Source organism: Muscardinus avellanarius (genome assembly GCF_963383645.1).
Source record: "Muscardinus avellanarius genome assembly, chromosome: 19".
Taxonomy (NCBI): domain Eukaryota; kingdom Metazoa; phylum Chordata; class Mammalia; order Rodentia; family Gliridae; genus Muscardinus; species Muscardinus avellanarius.
The window spans coordinates 9,487,303-9,508,239 of NC_137805.1; the positions used below are offsets into that span (position 1 = coordinate 9,487,303).

The following is a 20,937-nucleotide window of genomic DNA, read 5'->3' on the forward strand; positions in this document are numbered from 1 at the left end:
GAGATTAGTCAGTCACAAAAAAATAAGAAATCAGATGCTTTCCCTAATATGTGAGAGTCAGGGAGAATTGGGTCATAGGAGGAACTCTAGATGAAAAAGAAAATCTTATGGAGCAGCAAACAAGACAACCTAAAGGAGGAGAAAGGAGGGGGGAAGAGGAGAATCTCTAAAACACACAATGTACTTAAACATATCAAAGTCAACCACTAAGCCGAGCAAGGGAGGGAGGGAAGGGGAGGGAATGGGGCGGGAATTGGGTAGGAGTTAAATCAGTGATGTGTGCATGTCTCTACAAGTTTTTTACCCCAATATGATGGACGAATACAATGCACCAATAAAAATTAAAAATAAAATAAAAGATTTTAACAACAACAACAACAAAAAACAAAGTGTGGTCCCAAGGAATTTAAGGCTAAAAACTAAATTGCTACATAGTTTATGCCAATATTACTTTGGTGGTCCACCACTAATAAAAAGGTATATTGGATAAATGATATTTATTCCAATCAACAGAGGGTTGTCTGCCACACCCTCGATGCCATCCAGGAAATAAACGGAATTGAGGAAAATAGACTAGCCTTAGATATGATTTTAAGAAAAAAGTTATGTGCCATAAACAGGTTTCAGTGTTACATCTATATCCCAGACAATAGGGCAACAAATAGTACTTTAATTGAAAGCCTACAAAGTTTGTCTGCATTAGCAGCTGAGCTAGCCAAAAAGTTCAAGGACAGATGATCCTTTCTCTAGCCTGATGAAACTATGGTTTGAAAAACAGGGAAAAATAATGAATCTGGTCATAATATTTCTAATAATATTTGGAATAATACCAGGATGTGGTATAATCCTTTGTATCAGGGCCATATTCCCTAGACAGACAGAGACTGTTCTAACAAGATCATTTTCCATAGATTACCAGAATAATATCTTATCAAACACCTTCGAGAGCAAGAGTCATCTTTTGTTAATAGGACTTGAAGAAAAGAGTGTTTATAAAAGAGGGGGAAATTGTGTAAATATATTTTGTCTTCTCTGTCAAAGGAGTAGTTTAAACTTACACCATCATTTTGTAAGCTGGTAGGGAGGGACTTACACTTCTTTGCAAAATTAGCATCTCTTAAGAGATTGCAGGTGCTGACCCTCCCCCAATTTTCCCAGGTAGCTGACCCAGAAGAAGGTGAAGCAGTAACTCCCAGGAATAAGAGTTTAGCATAGGAGGAGGAATATAAGACCCACCTGGTCCTTTGTTAGGTGTTCTCTCTCACATACCAGGGAGCACCTTTTTTTTTGTTTTGTTTTTTTCTTGCAAAAAAAAAAGTAAAATTGCCTTGCCAAGCCAATAATAATAATAATAATAATAATAATAATAATAATAATAATAATAACAACAACAACAACAACCATCATCATCATCATCATCATCATCATCATCATCATCATCTGGGTGCAGAGGCACACTGCTACAATCTCAGCTACTCAAAAGGAGAAAGTGGGATAAAGGTTTGAGGTGGCCTGGAGCAATGTAGTGAGATCACGTCTCAAAACAAAAACAAATAAAACAAAAAATAGGAAATTATAAGTGTCACTGATGTTTCACTGGGCATCTCGGTAATTACACTGAATATTTTGGTTAAAAAATATTTTAATTTGTAAAAAAAATATATGCATAGAAAACACGCTTAAAGAACATATACGGAAAATATTAATAGTATCTACAGGTTCCTGAGAAATTTCTTTGTTTCTTCTCTTTACATGCTATAATTTTTTTTTCTTTATTTTTCCCCCGCGGGTCTGGGGATGGAACCCAGGGGCATTCGACCTCCGAGCTACACCCCCTGCCCTATTTTTTATTCTTTATTTTGAAACAGGGTCTTCACTAAGTTGCAGAGGGCCTCACTAAGTAGCTGAGGCTGTCCGTGAACCGCGATCCTATGGTCTCAGCCTCCCAACTGCTGGGATTACAAGTGTGCGCCACTACGCCTGGCTTACATGCTATAATTTTTTACATGACTGTTTATTTGGAAGAATAAATATAAATGGCATAAGGACTTTAATAGGATTCAAATTAGGTTTTTATTCTTTACAGCCCTCCATACTGAGTCACAATTTTTGAAATAATTAAATCCAGAAGCTAAAATATCTATGATTCCTTTGACTTCCAACCATTATAAAAATTTTATATGCAACATAAATATCATAACTGAATATGTATGATCTGAAATTAAATTATATCTATAAACTGAATAATATTTTCTCATATGAGCCAAAGAAAATGCCTATTGTCAGGATCCTGTGGAGCAGGAAGGCAGTATTCGACTTTCCTACCTGTTAGGTTTAAAAATCACCCTGTGAAGATAACTTATTAGACTATTAAAAATCTAGTAATTATTTTTTGCAGTCCAGTGAAGTCTTCAATGTTCCGATAGAAATTACCTTGCGAAGCACCACGTTAAAAGGTTCTTACAGAAAAAGCCTGCACTGCTAAAATCGTGTCTCCACTGTCTGCCATGTCCCACGTAGCATCTTCTTTTGAGAAAACCATGGCTACTTATTTTCAGTGGCCTCATTCAAACAAACGTGCAGGAATGCAGGACAAGATAAGAGAGGCACACTGGTGTTCAACAACATGAAATGGCTTTTCTTTCCCAGCAATGCATGATAAGGGCAAATGATAATTTTATAGAGTTTCAAAAATAAGGCCATTTAGGAAAGTTAGACATTTCCAGTGGGAAAAATCCTATTTTCTCTCTGAGACCAATATGCAATTTAATGCCTCTAACATTATTTCTAAAACTGAAAACATCCAAATACTCTCTAAATTTGACCAACATCCGTTTCTAAATTTTTTTTCCCTGATCACTTTGTAGAAAGGAGAAACAAAAATAAGATTGACCTAAAACTCAACTTTTTTATTTTTATATTCTGTAATGTTCTGCTCTCCCTGAATAGCCTTTTGATAAGTGATGTCTGGTATAAAAATAAGGCTTTCAAAGGATACCATTTTGAGAAAGGATCCTTGCGATCTCAACTTATTTCCTTGGAATGACACTTCCCCCCTAACCTCACCTTTAGAAAAATAGTCTCTGAGGCACTGCCAGCCAAAAGTTCTAGTATAAGAGTTTCACCTCAATTGCTATATTATAAAAGCTAAGCTATGCAGGTATCTACAGATGTTCTCTTAAAGCAAGTGTGGACTCCAAGAGGCAATAACTAACAAATACGTAGGCATTGTTATCATAAGAAATATTGATTCTAAAGAGTGAAAATACATGCAATTTTATTTGAAAACGCTTTAACTCCTGATATTTATTTATTTATGTGCTTATTTATTTATGTGCTTATTTATTTATTTATTTATTTATTATATACTAGGGACACTCTACCTCCGAGCTACACCCCTAGCCCTATTTTTTATTCTTTTTTTTGGAAACAAGGTCTCACTAAGTTACGGAGGGCCTAAGTAGTTGAGCATAGCCGAGAACTTGTGACCCTCCTGTCTCAGCCTCACAGGCACTGGGATTACAAGTGTGCACCACCACGCCCAGGTCAACTCCTGGTATTTGGAAAATAAGATCTACCCAGTTAGTTAAAATGATTTCTGTTTAGACAAGAATGCTACTGGGAGATTTATTTATACCTCTGCAAACTACCTTTAGCCTAAGTGACATTTTATTAAATAAATTATGTTTGATTTCATTCAATAAAAGAAGAAAAGCCGAGCATGGTGGTGCACACTTGTAATCCCAGCATTTGGGAGGCTCAGACAGGAGGATCGTGGTTCGTGGACAGCCTCAGCTATTTAGTGAGCCCCTCTGCAACTCAGTGAGACCTTGTTCCCAAATAAAAAATAGGGCTGGGGGTACAGCTTGGAGATAGAATGCCCCTGGGTTCCATCCCCAGTACCACAATAAATAAATAAATAAATAAATTAAAAATAAAAATAAAAGAAGAAAAGTAGAAAATAATTTCAGAGCTTCTGCTGGATCCTAGGGAGGGGATCTAATTTCATATTGGTGTCTATGGTAGCAAAGCAAGAATTCATAGACTTCTGTAGTCCTAGAGGGGTGTGTGTGTGTGTGTGTGTGTGTGTGTGTGTGTGTGTGTATGTGTGAATGAGGACTGAACACTGAACAAAGGATATTCTACCTACAAACTATATCTTTGGCCCTATTTATTTATTTATTTGCAGGTTTGGGGATGGAACCCACGGGCATTTGACCTCCGAGCCACATCCCCGGCTCTATTTTTATTCTTTTATTTTTGAAACAGGGTCTCACTAAGTTGCAGAGGGCCTCACTAAGTAGCTGAGGCCGTCTGCAAACCACGATCCTCTGGTCAGCCTCCCGAATGCTGGGATTACAAGCGTGCGCCACCACACCCGGCTAATTTTTTATTTTGAAACAGAGTCTCACTCACTCAATTGCTGAGGGCCTCACTAAGTTTCTGAGGCTGGTCTTAAACCTGTGATACTCCTGGTATTCTTTTAAAAAAAAAAAAAAAACCCAAAACAAGAAATACTAATGTCTTAGAAGAAACAAAAAATTGAAGATATAACCATTTTCAATTTTTTTTTTTTTTTTTTTTTTTTGCGGGTTGGGGATGGAACCCGGGGGGCATTTGACCTCCGAGCCACACTACCTGCCCTATTTTTTATTCTTTATTTTGAAACCAGGTCTCACTGAGTTGCAGAGGGCCTCACTAAGTAGCTGAGGCTGGCTGCAAACCATGATCCTCCCATCTCAGCCTCCGGAATTCTGGGATTACAAGTATACGCCACCACGCCCGGCTTCAAATCTTTAAATTCTACTTCCTATACAAAACCTTTAGAGAAAGCCCTCAATTTTTTACTTAATTGTAAGACAGCAGGCTCTTCATCACCGGCGGATTCCTTAACATGCAGAACTGGCCAGGAGAGCGCCTGAGCACAGGATTTGTTGCAGTATACGCTGAGGAGGAAACCTGAGAGGAGAGCAGGGGCTATAAGGGGGAGAAGAGCCACTGAAATGGGGTCTCAGAGTCCAGCCCCAACTGGTCCTTCTGGGAGCTGCGTGGAGCATGAGCTTGCCCATCCCAGAGCAGGGCACTTGGGCTGTTATTCGCCTAGCTCTGCCATTCGCTAGGCCTGGATCAGCCCTCCAAAGAGGTAAGTTGAAACTCCTCAACCCAGGCCGGTGCTGAGGGAACTCTGCAGCCATGTGTGATTTGTAGTTAACTCCTGCAATAGCAGCTTGCTGAGGACCTCTGAGTAGGCCTCCCACTGCACTCTTTTCAAGCCTGTAAACACAACTCCTTCTGTGGGTCCCATGCAAGAAGGGATTGCTGGGACTACTCTCTTATTAAATCCAAGCAGGGCCCACGTGTTTTTGTTGTTTTACGTTTCCCTCTGCAGACAGGAAGCATAGATACAAGAGGTAGAAATAACTTTGAAGTATGTATTTTAATACCTACTATTAGGTATAATTTTCTGACAGTGTAAAATGTTTCTCTGAGCCTACTTTCAGTATAATTTTCTGACAGTGCAAACTCTTTCTAGAAGCCTATTTTCTGCATAACACAAGTAACATTTTTTAAATAAGAATTTGGGCACCGTGGCATACACTGTAATCCCAGTGACTCAGGAGGCTAAGGCAGGAGAATTACAAGTTGAAGGTCAGCCCGAGCAACTCAGTGGGAGTCATTCTCAAAATAAAATAAGATCGAAAGAGAGGGAAGTGGCATGGGATGTAGAGGAAATATACCAAGTGATGTGTGCATGGATATTTGTATCAAATATAAATATAAAATAAAGTCTTTACAAAAATAAATATAAATTAAAAATAAAATAAGAAAGGGCTGTGGCCAGGCACAGTGGTGTATGCTGGTAATCTCAGTACTGAGGTTGAGATAGAAGGATAGCAGGTTCTAGGCCAGCCACGGCAAATTAGCAAGACCCTGAGCAACTTGGCAAAACCTGTTTCAAAGTAAAAAATTTAAAAAAGGGCTGGTGGCATAGTTCAGATGTATAATGCCCCTGGATTCAATCTCTAATACTCCCCAAAACAAAACAAAAAAGAGCTGAGGATGTGAATCAGTGGTAGAGGCCTAGCCTAGCACTGGTGTGAGGCCCTGGGTTCAATCTTCAATACTGAGCACACGTACACACACACACACACACACACACACACACACACACTCATACACACACACATGACATTGGACATCCAATTTAGAGTAATAAACAAAATATTTTGGTAATCTATAAGCACGTAAATATAATAAAATTATACATTTTATGGCCCATAGCATATACCAAGCATTGTGTTCAGCATTTTGTGTATCGTAAAAAATCACAAGAGCACTTTGAGCAGCCTATACTTTAAAAACAAAGGAAAATATTGAATGAACTAATTATCTTTTTCAGTATTATAATTACCTTAAATCAGCATGCAATAATCTAGAATACCTAAGAAATCAAGATATATAGTTTTTAACATAACCAAAAGATAAAATGCTAATGGTGCTCACAGAACATAAGGAGAATAAAATATAAAAAATTAATTAATCATCTAGATGTTATGTGTCATGATGTTGAACTCAATGGCAGTTTTGTTCTAATGTGGCATTTCTCCTTCTAAGGTATAATGTGACTTAGGTAATGCTAAAAAGTAGATGGAGAAATAATGCTTAAATCCATGCATAAGATTAGAACACCCCTTACCTCTTTCTTTACTTCTTCTTCATCCTCCAATGTCAAAGCAGCCAGTTGTTTAGCTCTTTGCTCCATCAGATTTACATATCGGATTGGGTTTGACAAAGCTTCAATCACATCTAAATAGAAAGAAGCAGTTTAGATCAAAGGTTCTGGAGGTACTGATTATCCATCATACATCCAAACATCCTCTCATGCATGGATCCATCCATCTATCCACCCATCCATCCATTCAACTACCCTTCTACCCATCCAGCCAGCCAGCCAACCATCCAACAATCTAACACATCCATCCACCCATACAATCATATGTCCATCTACCCATCCACTCATTTCATTCAGCCAACCATCCATCCACCAGTTTAACCATTCATCCACCTAACTACACACTCATCCACTTATCCATTCAGCATTCATCTTTCATTCTTCCATCTATCCATGTACCTATCCTCTCATCTATGCAACATTTGGAAACAAACGAGAGATGGCACTGCTGAAACCTCAAGAAGATAGAGATCAAAAGGAGTTCAGTTATGAGAGCCAAAATGAACAGGTTCTAAATCAGGATGCCTCAAAACTCCAGATTCTCTAGTTTCTTTATGAAGGTTCCATCCAGTCTAGTAATGACCTGAACACTTGTGTCATTTGGTCTAAGTGGGGCTTCATAAATGGAAATATTACACTTACAAAGCCTATTTTCCAGCCCATTGGGAAAAACTCAAATATCTGGTAATAGGTCTCACTTGCACAGCAGTAGCTAGGTGAAATGAGTTATGGCAACCATCTTTGCATGAGACACATGCTCCAAGTTTGCCATGGTCTCCACCATTCCCCAATATCTAACACCCGGACACTTGGGACTATGTTATGGTGATATATAGAATGTCCTCTGAAGAGATCACATATTAATGTTCAGAGATGATATAATTAAGTCATTGGGTTGTAATCTCATTAGCAGATAAATCCATTGTATTTACTGGGTGGTAATGGAGGCAGATGGGGTGTGGCTGGAGAAGCTGGGTTCCTGGGAGTGTGACCTTTGTGATTGTGCTGTTGTCTTTGAATCCTTTTGCTTGCTGGCTCTCTTGCTTCTAGCCTTCACAATATGAGAATGAAGTCTTTTCTCTCCCTCTCTCTGCTTCCCACAGCCTTACTCTTAGCTCTGCAGACTTGGCCTGACATAGACTGACCACTGGAATCTTCAAAACTCTGTGAGCAAATAAATCTTACTTCATGTAAATTGTGTGGTCAGTTGTTTTGGATGATAGCAGTGAGAGTGTTGACTGAGACAGACTTTAAGCATTTAAATTTGTGATTCTTGGTTGACATCATCAAAGTTAATTCTTATAAATGTAGGACTTCACTCGTTAAAGGGGTTAGGGCTCTAAAAACTAGCTGAAGGCAAAACCACTGCAAATCTAGATGGATAGCTATCGCATGCACTAGGAAGCCTGGGTTAAGCAATGCTGATCCCATGTAAATAAGACGACCAGTTATTACATACACCCAAAACTAAGTATTGGGTTTTAAATTAAAATAAATTACATTAAGATGTGTTTATAAAGGCTTGAACCATTTGCCTTGAAGCATATATACTAAAATTGAAGTGATTTTAAGGCCAGAATCTCTTGATGTTGTTTGGTCTGGTTCTTCTTCCACTAAGCCACACAAGTATGGATGATCCCAGATGGAGAGATCCCTTGAGCTAGTTGCTTACCTGCATATGTATCTGGCACATAGTCTTTCACTTCTATGTAGACGAAGACAGCTGGCAGTACCAGTGGCTGGTTCCTTTCATTCCTCAGGGAGACATAGTGATAGCCTGGAGGGTGACAGTAATATTGTGCATCATGTATTTTCTTCACAACATTAATTACAACCATGAACATCTATGTGATGGAAGTGTTTATTTTAGGTGACTGGATGACAAGCAGTTCACTTCTCATTTTAATGTCATGGTTTTGAGTGACAATATATTATTTTACTCATTACATAGGGATACATTGTTGATTCTGATATTTTAAATGTTTCCAGCCATATTCTTTCCCACAAAAGAGAATTCAAAATCATATGCCAGAGTTTGAACTATTGGTCCAAATTTGCCACCTAAAATAGATTTATACTTGACCTGATTTCTTGACCTGGGGCTTAACATATGCTCTGCTTTGGCCAATGGGATCTTAGTGATGTGGCAAAGCAGAGGCTAGAAACACATGTGAAAACTATGCTTGTTTTTTTTTTTTTAATAGCCCATTGGTCTTCCAAGAGAATTCCATACTGTGAGAACTGCTACCCCTTCAGGCAGCCACTGTCCCTTCAGAGTGAGTGCACAGGGAACATATCTAGACCCAACAGAACCTTGCAGCAAAGCTCTGCTGCTGATCCCAGGCTAGATCAGCCAAACCACATGCTATGGTCTGGTATGACTTTTCACCTAAGGCTTCATCTACTGGAGGCCTGGCCCAGTTTGGTGTTGTGAGACATGGTGGAGCCAAGTGGGAGGTCCGTGGATCATTGGAGTGATGCTCTCAAAAGGGTTTAAAGGAGTTTTCTAGGAATATGAGTTAGCTCTTGAGAATATAAAAATAACAAGCCTTGCTCCACCTAACTCTTTTAGTTTCTGTCTGGTGAAGTTAGCTCTCCCTCCCCACACTATGATGTTACCAACAACTAGGCCCTCTCCAGAGGTAAAACTGATAAGGCTGCCTGATCTTGGACTTTCAGCTCTGCAAATTGTGAGCTAAGCAAACCATTTTCTTTATAAGGCAGCCTGCCTCAGGTATTTTCATTATAGCAGTAAAAAACAGATAAATAACAGTGCCAACCCTCAGACCCATGAACCAGAAATGTATTTACATTTAGGTTTTCAGATAATTTATGACTCATAATTATTGTGTCAAGAGTTGACTTGTATACCATAGTGTGTTCAATAAACCACAAATTACAAGATTTAAGTAAGTAATCTTATAGCCCTTCTTATATAGAAAAGTTACAATGCAGTAAATAGTTGCCTAGATTATTCTTTAATAACTATGTAAGGTAGTGATGATTTTCTCTGCAATTTTGATAGTTTACCATCCCACTGTTCATACCTGGCCGGATGGCTTGTACTGGTAAGATCCGATGGCCGATAAATTTACCTCCTTCTTCATAAACTGCTATCCTTAAACAAGCCAAGGAAGGAAGAACCACCTATGGAACGTTCAAGGCACACGTGGTTACAAGAACAGGCAATTCCAAGAAAGGCATTATATAACCAAGTCTTGTTCCTTCAAAGCCAAGAAGTTTCTACTTAGACTATTAAGGTAAAAAGTTAGGCTATTACTCTGTAAGTTAGGTTTTCAGAGGGAAAAGTCACAGGTTACCAAGTACCAAGAAAAGAGTTTCATCTATGTTTTATCATTTTCCCCAGTAATATATTTGTATACAACCTAGGCAATTTTCTCTTCACATAAGTGTGTTTAACCACACGTATGTAGCTTTTTCTTCTCAAAATAAAATTTATAAACTTAAAAGCACTTTAAAATTCTTTATAAACTTCTAAGTTAACCACAAAAGTACTTATTTTCCCCTAAGTAAAAAGAGGAACGACAACAGCAAAACAAAAAACAAAACAAAACCCTTGAAAACGTTTCTTCTCATGTCAAGAACATGAGACCCACCTTTTTGAACACAATTGGTTCTTCTTCCCAGACAGGATTGACAGCGTTTCCTTGGGATGTCTTGGTCTTAAATGCCTTCCTCCTTGTGTCCACAGGCAAACCAAACATATCCACTTCTACATAAGTTCCAACTTTCTTATCAGAAAGAAACTGACCTGAAATAATCTAGACAAAAATAAAAATGGAAGTCTTGACAAAGGAATAACAAAGTCATAAGAGGTTTTTAAAGGAGGTAAAAACACTGCAGGTAAATGTTGAATTCTGAATAGAATGAAAAATAAGAGTGGAAACATGATTTCTGAGCCAGACATGGTGGCAAACGCCTGTAATCCTAGTACTTGGGAGGCTGAGAGAGGTTTGAGGCCACCCTCAGCAATTTAGCAAGACTTTCAGCAACTTAACAAAACTGTGTTTCAAAACTTAATAAAAAGGGAAAGGGGTGCAGGTAGGAAGTAGACTGTTCTGGGTTCAACACCCAATACCCCCCAAAATGAAAAATAAGAGTTGAATTTTACACTTGACAGGAATTAAGCATCTTTTGCTGAAAACAATTTCCTTAAATTGCCTAACTACAGAAATCACTGATACTCTGAAATTAAAAGATTTTAGGTTACATATTCACAGGCTGTCTCCCATGTCTGCCTCTTTTCCTAACTCAATTGTCCAAATCTGGGGGATTAATGGACACAAAAGATGTCTTTGTGCTTTATCCTAGAAAGAGGACAAGCAGCAGGTAGAAGGAGATGGAGCAAACCCGGTGGATCTGGGTTTTGTGGTTGGAAGAAAGTTACCTGCAGATCAAGAGCTTTGTGAGCTCAAGTCCTCGAAAGGGGGCAGTATTTCCAAAATTATGGTGGGGCCAGAAATCAAACACAAAGGTGGCATGAGAATTGTCATTGGAGGCTGCTTAGAGTCAGAGTCAGCTGCGTACTTATGTGGTCAGAGATTCTGAACAAGTGAGAGAGGGGCTCTTCCAGAAAGCTCTCTGAATTTGTCCTGGGACAGCTGATTTGCTCTGCAAGTTGTCTTTGATCTGAGTGTTCGGGCCTGCCAGCAGCAATTTCTTTATGTGAGGTTTTATATGATAACCTCTTAGGCATTTTGCAACATATTTGAAACTACTAAGCAATGTGAACTTCACTGGGAATTCAGAGGCACTGAAGAATTGGGATGCTTTTGATGTGTGATCAAAGCAGAGTCCTAAATAAGTTAATGGCACTCAGCCACAATGCTCACATCAGAAAAATAGGTGAGTTCATGCATCCATTGTGGAATGATAAAACGCATACTAGAAGACTAGAACAAATGCACGACTGGCAGAAATGAACTGCATCCTGGCTCAAGGGAGGAAGGACTCCATCGCAAGGACTCTGTTCATGGATGGCTCCAGAACCATTTTGGACGGAAGACGCCCATTACCATCACCTGAGCTTACACTATTTCCCCTTAAACTCAACTCATTTTGCTGTCTCTCTGTCATGGTTTTATAATGGCTCCCCTATCACAGTAGAGCTTTCAAAACAAAACAAATAAAAAGAATTGCACAAAATAAGACAACTGTAAACAAGGCAAAAATATTATTAGATTGATTCAGCAATGACAACAATTGAGGATTCTAAAAATAGCATTCTATCAGCACATGAGGTTTATGAGTTTAGTTTATCTTAATCACACTTGACAGGAATTAAGCATCTTTTGCTGAAAACAATTTCTTAAAATAAATGTAGTCGTGAAGCTCAAATTCCACCAACTTCACTCTTTCTATATGTGGCTTGAAATAACTTTTCAAAAGACAAGATAGTTCCTTGAAATTGTATTTTTAAATTTTTGCTATAAAGTGATCTAAGTTTTAGGGTTAAAGGAGGGTCAATTGCTTAGGTTAGATAGACATTAGTGAAACTATTATGGGGCCTCTTTTGACATGGTTTTCCAGTCTGAAAATTTTCCAGTCTGAAAATTGCATTATATGCAATAAAAAGTTTCTTAGCTCCATAATTATTCAGTTAAACATAATATAAGTAATATTTCTTATTTTAAGTCACTAAAATTTTACCTTCAACAACCGAGGGTTTACAGAATCCGTTTAAAAAGCTCTTTATGTGATGGATTTCCTTTTAGCAGTACATAAAATATTTCCTGACAGCTAAAAACAATGTAGCTGCTGTAACATCTATTTTAAAAACTGAAAAAATCATTTTAGAATTGATTTTTAGAATCAGATATGTATTTAATAAATATATCTGATATATTTATATAACATGAATTATTAAACATTATTATGTTATTAAATAACTATTATTTATTAATTTTTCTATTACATTTATTTAATAATTCACATTTAATATCAAATGTGAGTATATTCTATATTATTACATGCTGTGAATAGCTCATATTAACATGTGAATATATTTGATATTGTTAATATGAGTTTAAAATCCTTGAATACTCTGGAAAATATTTTAAAAATCTGGTAACTTGGAAGTGTTTGTTCAATATTTTATAACATTGAGAAATTTTTTCCTTCTAATTTTTCTCAGAACTAATAGGAACTAGTAGGGAAAAGAAGACGAGAGAGCTCTCCAATGTGGGTCACTCATTTTCATGTAGGTTTTATGATGGGGCCTTTACAGCAAAAGAGAGGACTGACTATGTTGGGTGGGTCTCACCAACTCATTTGATTTATTTAGGTTCCAATTACTCTCATATAAAGACTGAAGATCAGCCCCTTTATCTCCTCCATGTGGACTGGTGACAATTTCTAATCTGAATTTGATCCTTAAAAAAACGTATAAAGGAAGTAGAGACTTTGCTAGCTACTGAACTTTAATAGCTAATCCACTTCTCTGTGCAAAAGAGACAATGTCCAAGACTCTTGTTAGGGATGAGTGTGTGACAGGGGGTACATACCTTGACAGATAGAGTGTTGGCCACTATCCCGTCTACGATGCCTTCGGTGAATGGATCAAAATGCTTGTCGGGCCTCCTCATGAATTCTGGCTTCAACCTGTAGCCACTCTTCCCATTGTATTCATACATGCCCATGTTTATCTGCATCGCCAGGTCTGAATATCAAAAACACAAGCCTTTAGGTGAATATACTTATGTTTGAAACAAGAAAGTGAGATTATAAAGTACAACTTATTACAGTCTAATTGTGTGACTGTTCTCAACAGTGACTCATTGTAAAAATGTAGGAAACAAGGATTTAAAATATAAATCTGCTGCAACCCCCCCAATTCAGAGGTAACAATGTCAATAGGTTGGTTTATAATCTTCTTTTCCACTTCAAATATATTTTCACAAACAGTATGTCAGTTCCTTTAAATATTTCTCTGCTTAAGTTTTAAAAACTATATCTAATTCCTTTGAATAAGTGTATTTAAATACATGTTTTTAACCAGCCCCGTCTTTGGCATATTTATGTGTCTCCTAATTCTTCAGCACAACATATAATATTTTGATGAACACCATCTCAGTGAAATTTTTGAAGACTTCATCAATGATTTTCCTAGAAGTAGAATCTCTAGGTCAAAAGATAGTTGTATTGAAATTTTTTTTCTGTTAAGCCTTGGTAAAAGGCACTTAGGGAAGCTTAGACCAATTTATACTTCCCTATAAGAAAATTTTAAGGATACATTTCTATATAATTCATTAAAAGAGGATGCTATAATTCTTTGTTTTTTAACATATTGGAAAAATAATTTCCTTTGTAACATTTTCATTTCAGTCATAACTCATTATACATTGGCTCTTTTTCATTTGTGTAGCATGTATGAAGCCTCGGTTTCAATCCCCAGCACCATAAATGAATAAAGACATCCACAAGGAATATTTGAGAAGCTTTTCTGTTGTTATAAATTATCTGGGTCATGATCCATCTTTATATGGCAAATAAAGATATGATGGATTTCAAAACTCTATTTAACAAATCATTTTAGAGCAGGAAAAAATAAGTAAAAAAGTCTCTTATTAAATGATGATAGCTAATATATAAAAATCAAAGTACCAAAAAAAGAAAAAAAACAGACCAACCATACTTAAAAAAATTAACTCTAAACGCCAAAGAAATGACATTAGCCAGTCACATGCTTTAGAGAATAATATACAAACTGGAGTTACTCTGTGAACAAACTATAATTACACATGTGGAGACCTATTAAGATAATTCTCATGCAAATGTTCAAAATAATCATCCCACTCATGTCCAAGAGACATTTAATAACATTCAGCATAAGTTCCCAAGACACCATTAGTCAGTAAGGACAAGTGTATCTTTAGAACATTAAAGAATATTTGTTTCAAAATCATAACTGCCATCGCACTTGATGACATGACATTAAAAGAGGAAGAAGAAGATGCCTACTCTCAATACTTTCATTTAATATTACTCTATGAGGGTCAGTCCAAAGCAATAAGAAGGGAGAGAAATTAGGTGTGATTAAATTACTGTGTTTGTGTGTCTGAAAAACCCAATAGACTTTCTTGCCCCAAATAGGCTATTAAAAGAGCTAGGAAGGTGATCGTTCAAAAATATATTTATTTGTAAACTAAAGATACACATATCAATATCTAGAATTAAAATAAAATTTAAAAATAAATTAAAATATAATGCAAGACCGAGTCCATCTAAAGGAACTAAACCTCTAATGAAGATTAGTGATTTTGTTGAGGTACTTAGTATTACAATTTTTATTTTTATTTTTATTTTTATTCTTATATTTTGAGGTACTGGGGATGGAACCCAGGGAAATTCTACCTTGAAGCTCCACCTCCAGTCCTATTTTTTATTCTTTATTTTGGAACAAAGTCTCACTAAGTTGTAGAGGACTTCACTAAGTAGCTGAGGCTGTCTGCAAACTGCGTTCCTCCTGTCTTAACCTCTCAAGTACTGGGATTAAAATCATGCTGGCTTAATATTAGAATTTTTAAAGTGAAGAAAAAAAGTTACATGATAGAAAAATTCTTTAAAAAGTTTGTTTTCATAAGATGCATTTATAAACTTGATGTCCAATTTTAGTCAAAACTTTTTTGTGATAGGAGGGAAACATAATCCAGTTAAATTTCATTCATTTGCAAAAGGATCTGCTGGCAATATCAAGACAAGGACTGAAAGTGAGTCGTAATGGAGGAGAACTGGCCTTCCAGGTAGTAAGCCATATTCTAAAACATAAGAGAGACAGTGAATTGCTGTATCCTGAAGGCAGACAGATTTAGTAAAAGAAAGATACAAAGAGAAAAGATGGATTCAATTTAACAAAAACGGACACGACTATTAAACTGTAAATCCAGTTTAGTGGAATGAATATCTCTATCTCTATATTTTGGTGGTACTAGGGATTGAACCCAGAGTATTCTACCTCTGAACTACATCCTCAGCCCTTACTTTAAAAAAAAAAATAAGGCTTCTCTAAGTTGCTGAGGCTGGCCTCAAATCTGTGATCCTACTGTCTCAGACTCCCAAATATTGAGATTACAGTTGTACACCGCCATGCTTAGCTTGGATAACTCCTTAGGTTAAAAAAGGATTAGTGCGACTGAGACTATATACCCAAATTAAATTTGGATGGATAAAAGGATTGAATTACAAATAAAAAAGAAGTCATTAAACTAAATATGGCTAGGTAGGAAGGCTGTTGGTGTAGAAGAGACTTACTGGGCTGGGGATGTCACTCGGGCAGAGCACTGGCCTAGCATTTGTGAGGCCCTGGGTTCAATCCCCAGTACTGGGGGAAAAAAGCCAAAAGGCATAAAATATAATGGTACTTAATCCAACCTCATAAAAACCTTCTTTCTCCATTTCACAAAATAAAAGTCAATATGCTCTTTCTGTTTATTTTTGTGGTACCAGGATTGAAAGCCAGGAGCATTCTACCTCCAAGCCACTCCCCTAGCCCTATTTTTTTTGTCTTTTTTATTTTTGAAACAGGGTCTCACAGAGTGGCGAAGGGCCTCACTAATCAGCCGAGACTGTCTGTCAATCACGATCCTCTGGTTTCCACCTGCCAAGTGCTGGGATTATAAGCATGCACCACGACGCCCGGCTATAGCTATATATTTTTAAATTTAGTGTATTTAATATATAACTCTTTTTTTTTTTTTTGGTGGTTCTGGGATTCCTGGAAACCCTTCTACCTCTGGGCTACACTCCCAGACCTATTTTTTTTTAATATCTTTGTATTTGTAAACAGGGTCTCTTAAGCCAGCTTGGCTGGCTTCGAACCTGCGCGATCCACCTGTCTCCGCCTCCCAAGAGCGGGGATGACAAGTATGCGCCACCACGCCCGGCTAATATATAACTATTAAAACTCATACATTCATGAAAATGTATGCATATACTGAGTTTGAAAATGTTTTTATACCTCTATTGGTGCATTGTAATTATGGATCATACTGAGGCGTCGAGTAATAGGAACATACATACACACAACTCTCGGAGCATTTTCCTCTGGGTCCCTCTCCCTCTTTCTCCTTCCCTGTACATGTCTTTGAGATTGGCAATGGCAATTTAATATAGATATACACAGCATTGTTTCAACTATATCCATCTTACATCTCTATCATTGTATTTCTGTTTTTTTTCTTTATACTTTTTCTTTTTTTAGTACTAGGGATTGAACCCTGGAGCATTCTGCCTCTGAGCTATACCCCTTTCTTTTTTATTCTTTATTTTAAAACAGGGTCTTATTAAGTTGCTGAGGCTGGCCTCAAACATGTGTTCCTCCTGTTTCAGCATCCTGAGTACTGGAAATATAGGCATGCACCACCACACCTGGCTTCTTTATACTTTTTCTGAATTTTTCATCTTTTAAAAAATATTTCACATGGCTTTAAAAAATATAAAAAAATTTGCTTTAAAAATAACATGAAGCCGGGTGTGGTGGTGCATGCTTGTAATCCCCGCGCTTGGGAGGCGGAGACAGGAGGATCGAGCAGGTTCGAAGCCAGCCGCGCTGGCTTAAGAGACAATTTCCAAATAAAAATAATATAAAATAGGTCTGGGAGTGTAGCCCGGAGGTAGAAGGGTTTCCAAGAACCCCAGTACCACCAAAAAATAAAAATAAAATAAATTAAATGAAGCAGCTGGGCATGGTGGTACATGCTTGTAGTCCCAGCATTCGGGAGGCAGAGACTGGAGGATTTGTTTGTGGACAGCTTCAGGTACTTAGCAAGGCCCTTTGCAGCTCAGTGAGGCCCTGTTTCAAAAGTAGAAAGATTAAAAAAATAGGGCTGGGGCTGTAGCTTGAAGGTAGAATGCCCCTGGTTCCATCCCTGGGACCACAAAAACAAAAACAAAACATGAAGCCCATAAAAATAAATACCTGTTTGAGCCGGGTGTGGTGGCGCATGCTTGTAATCCCAGCATTTGGGAGGCTGAGACCAGAGGATCGCGGTTCGCGGACAGCCTCAGCTACTTCGTGAGGCCCTCTGCAACTCAGTGAGACTCGGTTTCAAAATAAAGAATAAAAAATTGGGCAGGAGGTGTAGCTCAGAGGTCAAATGCCCCTGGGTTCCATCCCCAGACCCGCAAATAAACAAACAAATAAATAAATAAATATGGATAAATAAATACCTGTTTGTAAATAAAGTTAAAGAAAACGTCTCAATTTTCAAAGTTGTGGTTTTGGTTCTGATTTTTGTTTAGGCTTTAATTTCTCTTCATTGAAACTTGTTCACATGTATTTATTCATTTGTTTTCAATCAAGTCAGCCCCCCCCCCCATTATGCGGGCATGGTTTCTGGAGATTTGGAACGTGACTTTGAAAGGGAACGGGAGTGGGCACAGACTCGGCCACTTACCCACTGTCTGGAAGTTGAGCGCGACCATCTGGCAGCCTGCGTTCCAGAAGAGCTGAGGCATATAGTTGGAGGAGTCCACGCGGGTCCCTTTTGGGTAGATCCTGCTCAGCTGCATTTTGTTATATCTGGACCATCATGTTAAGTAGTGAATACAATTACAAACACAGTCAATCATAGCAACTTCGCCGAGGCTACTTGACTTCATGTGTCCAATGGAGAAAGGCGAAAATGTTGGTGATCACCTTGGGTTAGTGCAGAAAACTTTCTGAACAGACAGAACAAATGTGCTCTTATAAAGGGCATGGCCTTTGCACAGCCTGATGGGTGCAAAGACCTTTGAGTCGCAGGCAATGTGATTTTGTGGAAATTGTGAAGGATGGTCTGAAATATCAAGGGCACAGCAGGAAGCAAAGTGTGCTGAGTCGTGTGAGAAGACAGTGTTGTGTTTGGCAGCAGCAGGTATTATGAGCTGATTGGCTATTTCTGAAATGCTCTCTGCTCATTTTCTTAACCTTCTCTGGGAACTTGGTACTCCTCATGATTGATAAAGGGAATAGAGCCCTGAAGTTTCTGACCTTGCTTCGTATTTTGGTTCAGTTTTCATGCTAAGAACTTTGTAGTTATTGAACAATGCTTTATCTTTAAAACACCATTAATGCCGGGCGTGGTGGTGCACGCATGTAATCCCTGCGCTTGGGAGGCGGAGACAGGAGGATCGCGCAGGTTCGAAGCCAACCACACTAGTTTAAGAGACCCTGTTTCCAAATATAAAAAGTATAAAATAGGTCTGGGAGTGTAGTCCAGAGGTAGAAGTGCTTCCAGGAACCCCAGTACCACCAAAAAAAAAAAAAACCAAACAAACAAAAAAAAAACAAAAAAAACACACCAACACAAAACAAAACAAAAACAAAAACAAACACCATTAACTAGTTCCTATTATCAAGTTAGGCAGAAGTTGGCTGAGGTTCTGTGCCAGGCAAAATGGACTTGAGTCTTAATTTGGGAACTTGGTAGCTGTATGATCTAGGGCAAGTTATTTTGAATTTCTGTGATGCAGTTTACTTGTCTACAAAGTAACTTGAACAATTCCTACATAACAAGATTGTAATGTGAATTAAATAAGACATTTGACAAAATACCTACTACAAAGTCAGCAATGAATGGTAATGATAGTGATGTTCACAGTTGGTGTGACTTTATTAATGTCTACATTTATTTTCTCTCCTACCATTGATGAGTTTTAAGGGTGACTTATATTCTAGAAATTGCCTGTGGAAATGAGAATTCTTTGGAATACTTAGCATTTAATTTATGAAAATTTAAAGGCCTGTGAATTTTATTTTGGTTCACATTTAATAATAAAAAAATTGATAGGAATTAACCATTATTTTGTATTTCCATCATCATCATCATCATCATCATTATCACTACATCTATTTTATAACTCGATATATATTACATATAAGAATGTGCAGTACCAACTCATGTAACATCACATATTTATCACATAGGTATAAAGTATACATGTGTGTGTTACATATACTTGTTGTATATGTTTTACCTACTCCAAGCAGTGACTTATGAGGCTCGTTGAATTACTTTTGTGCACAGCTAGGAAAATCAGGATAAAGCAGCCTGCCAAGGGAACAGAGCTTGATGGTGTGGGGGAACTTGCAATCTGGTTTCTTTTCCTCTATGGTCAATCCTCTTCTCCATTGGCCGGGCTACCTGGGTCAGCATTCTGTAGGAATGCAGGGACCATTTGGCATTTCCTGGTAGTAGACTTAACTCATCTATGCAATATTTCTCCTTATTAAACAAACAGCACACGACTTGAGTGATGTTGATTTTGCAGTCATTCGTCAAATCAAGGATACTCTACAAATTCCACTGGAGACTTCGTAAGTTGCTCAAGTCCTTTGGTTTCCACGAAGGAAGACATTTCAAAGCTTTTATTTCTTTCTGAGTTCAAGAACAGAAAAAGAAAGGTAAGAAATAATATTCAATGTTATAAATTAGAATACTGTAACAGAAGTAGTTCAATGTTTGGTGATTGACGCTCAACATAACTTTCACGTTCGAATTTTTTTCAGTAAACTGTTGACTGAAACGAAAGTTAGGTCTTACTAATTGTCTCTTCTAATATTTATGATTTGTGTTTAGGGGGATGTGTGGCAAAGAATACAGTTTGGTTGAAAGAGCCAAGCCACTATGGTTTTTGTTTTTTTCAATTTCTGTTATAAACCCATTCAGATTGGCTCCCTGTGTCACTGTTGGAGATGGGAAGGTACTGTGGGGAACCTTGGTGTTAATGCTGACTGACTCATTCATCCCGGCATCATCACCGTTGTCTCTTAACCTTGCGGCCACTGCTGTGACATCAGCATTTCCAAGTGTTCATAGTATTTCAAAGCATACATTTCCTTGGAGGGCGGCCAGGAGGGTGGCTCATTTTCTTTTTTTTTTTAATTTATTTTTTATTGGTGCAATGTATTCATACATCATAGTGGTATAAAGAAAATACTTTTGTAGACATACATGCACATCTCGCCCAGTTAGCCCCTACCACGATCCCCACCCCATTCCCTCCCCATCCCTCCTTCCCACGCTTGGCTTACTGGTTGACATCTAGTATTATAGCAATTTATACAATATTAACATTGATAATCTCACATAACAGTTTCATTTGTCTGGTACCAAACTTTTGATGACTTAAAGATAACATTTCAATATTTCTTTTTGCTTTCTTTCTTACCAGAGAATATTTTTTTCTTTTTTTTTTTTTTTAGG

At 37.7% G+C, this 20,937-nt stretch overlaps 1 protein-coding gene across 2 annotated transcripts in view; it reads right to left on the reverse strand.

Moving 5' to 3' along the window:
* PLCB1 (phospholipase C beta 1) overlaps positions 1-20,937 on the reverse strand; it is a gene marked incomplete at both ends in the record, with an annotated part of 756,028 nt that overhangs the window by 152,521 nt on the left and 582,570 nt on the right. For both annotated transcript variants that reach the window (XM_080716836.1, XM_080716837.1), the window contains 7 exons: positions 6,698-6,807; positions 8,406-8,510; positions 9,781-9,880; positions 10,351-10,515; positions 13,258-13,412; positions 18,148-18,272; positions 20,025-20,109. In XM_080716836.1, coding sequence (XP_080572962.1) covers positions 6,698-6,807; positions 8,406-8,510; positions 9,781-9,880; positions 10,351-10,515; positions 13,258-13,412; positions 18,148-18,272; positions 20,025-20,109 — 845 coding nt within the window. The remainder of the gene's footprint in view (positions 1-6,697; positions 6,808-8,405; positions 8,511-9,780; positions 9,881-10,350; positions 10,516-13,257; positions 13,413-18,147; positions 18,273-20,024; positions 20,110-20,937) is intronic.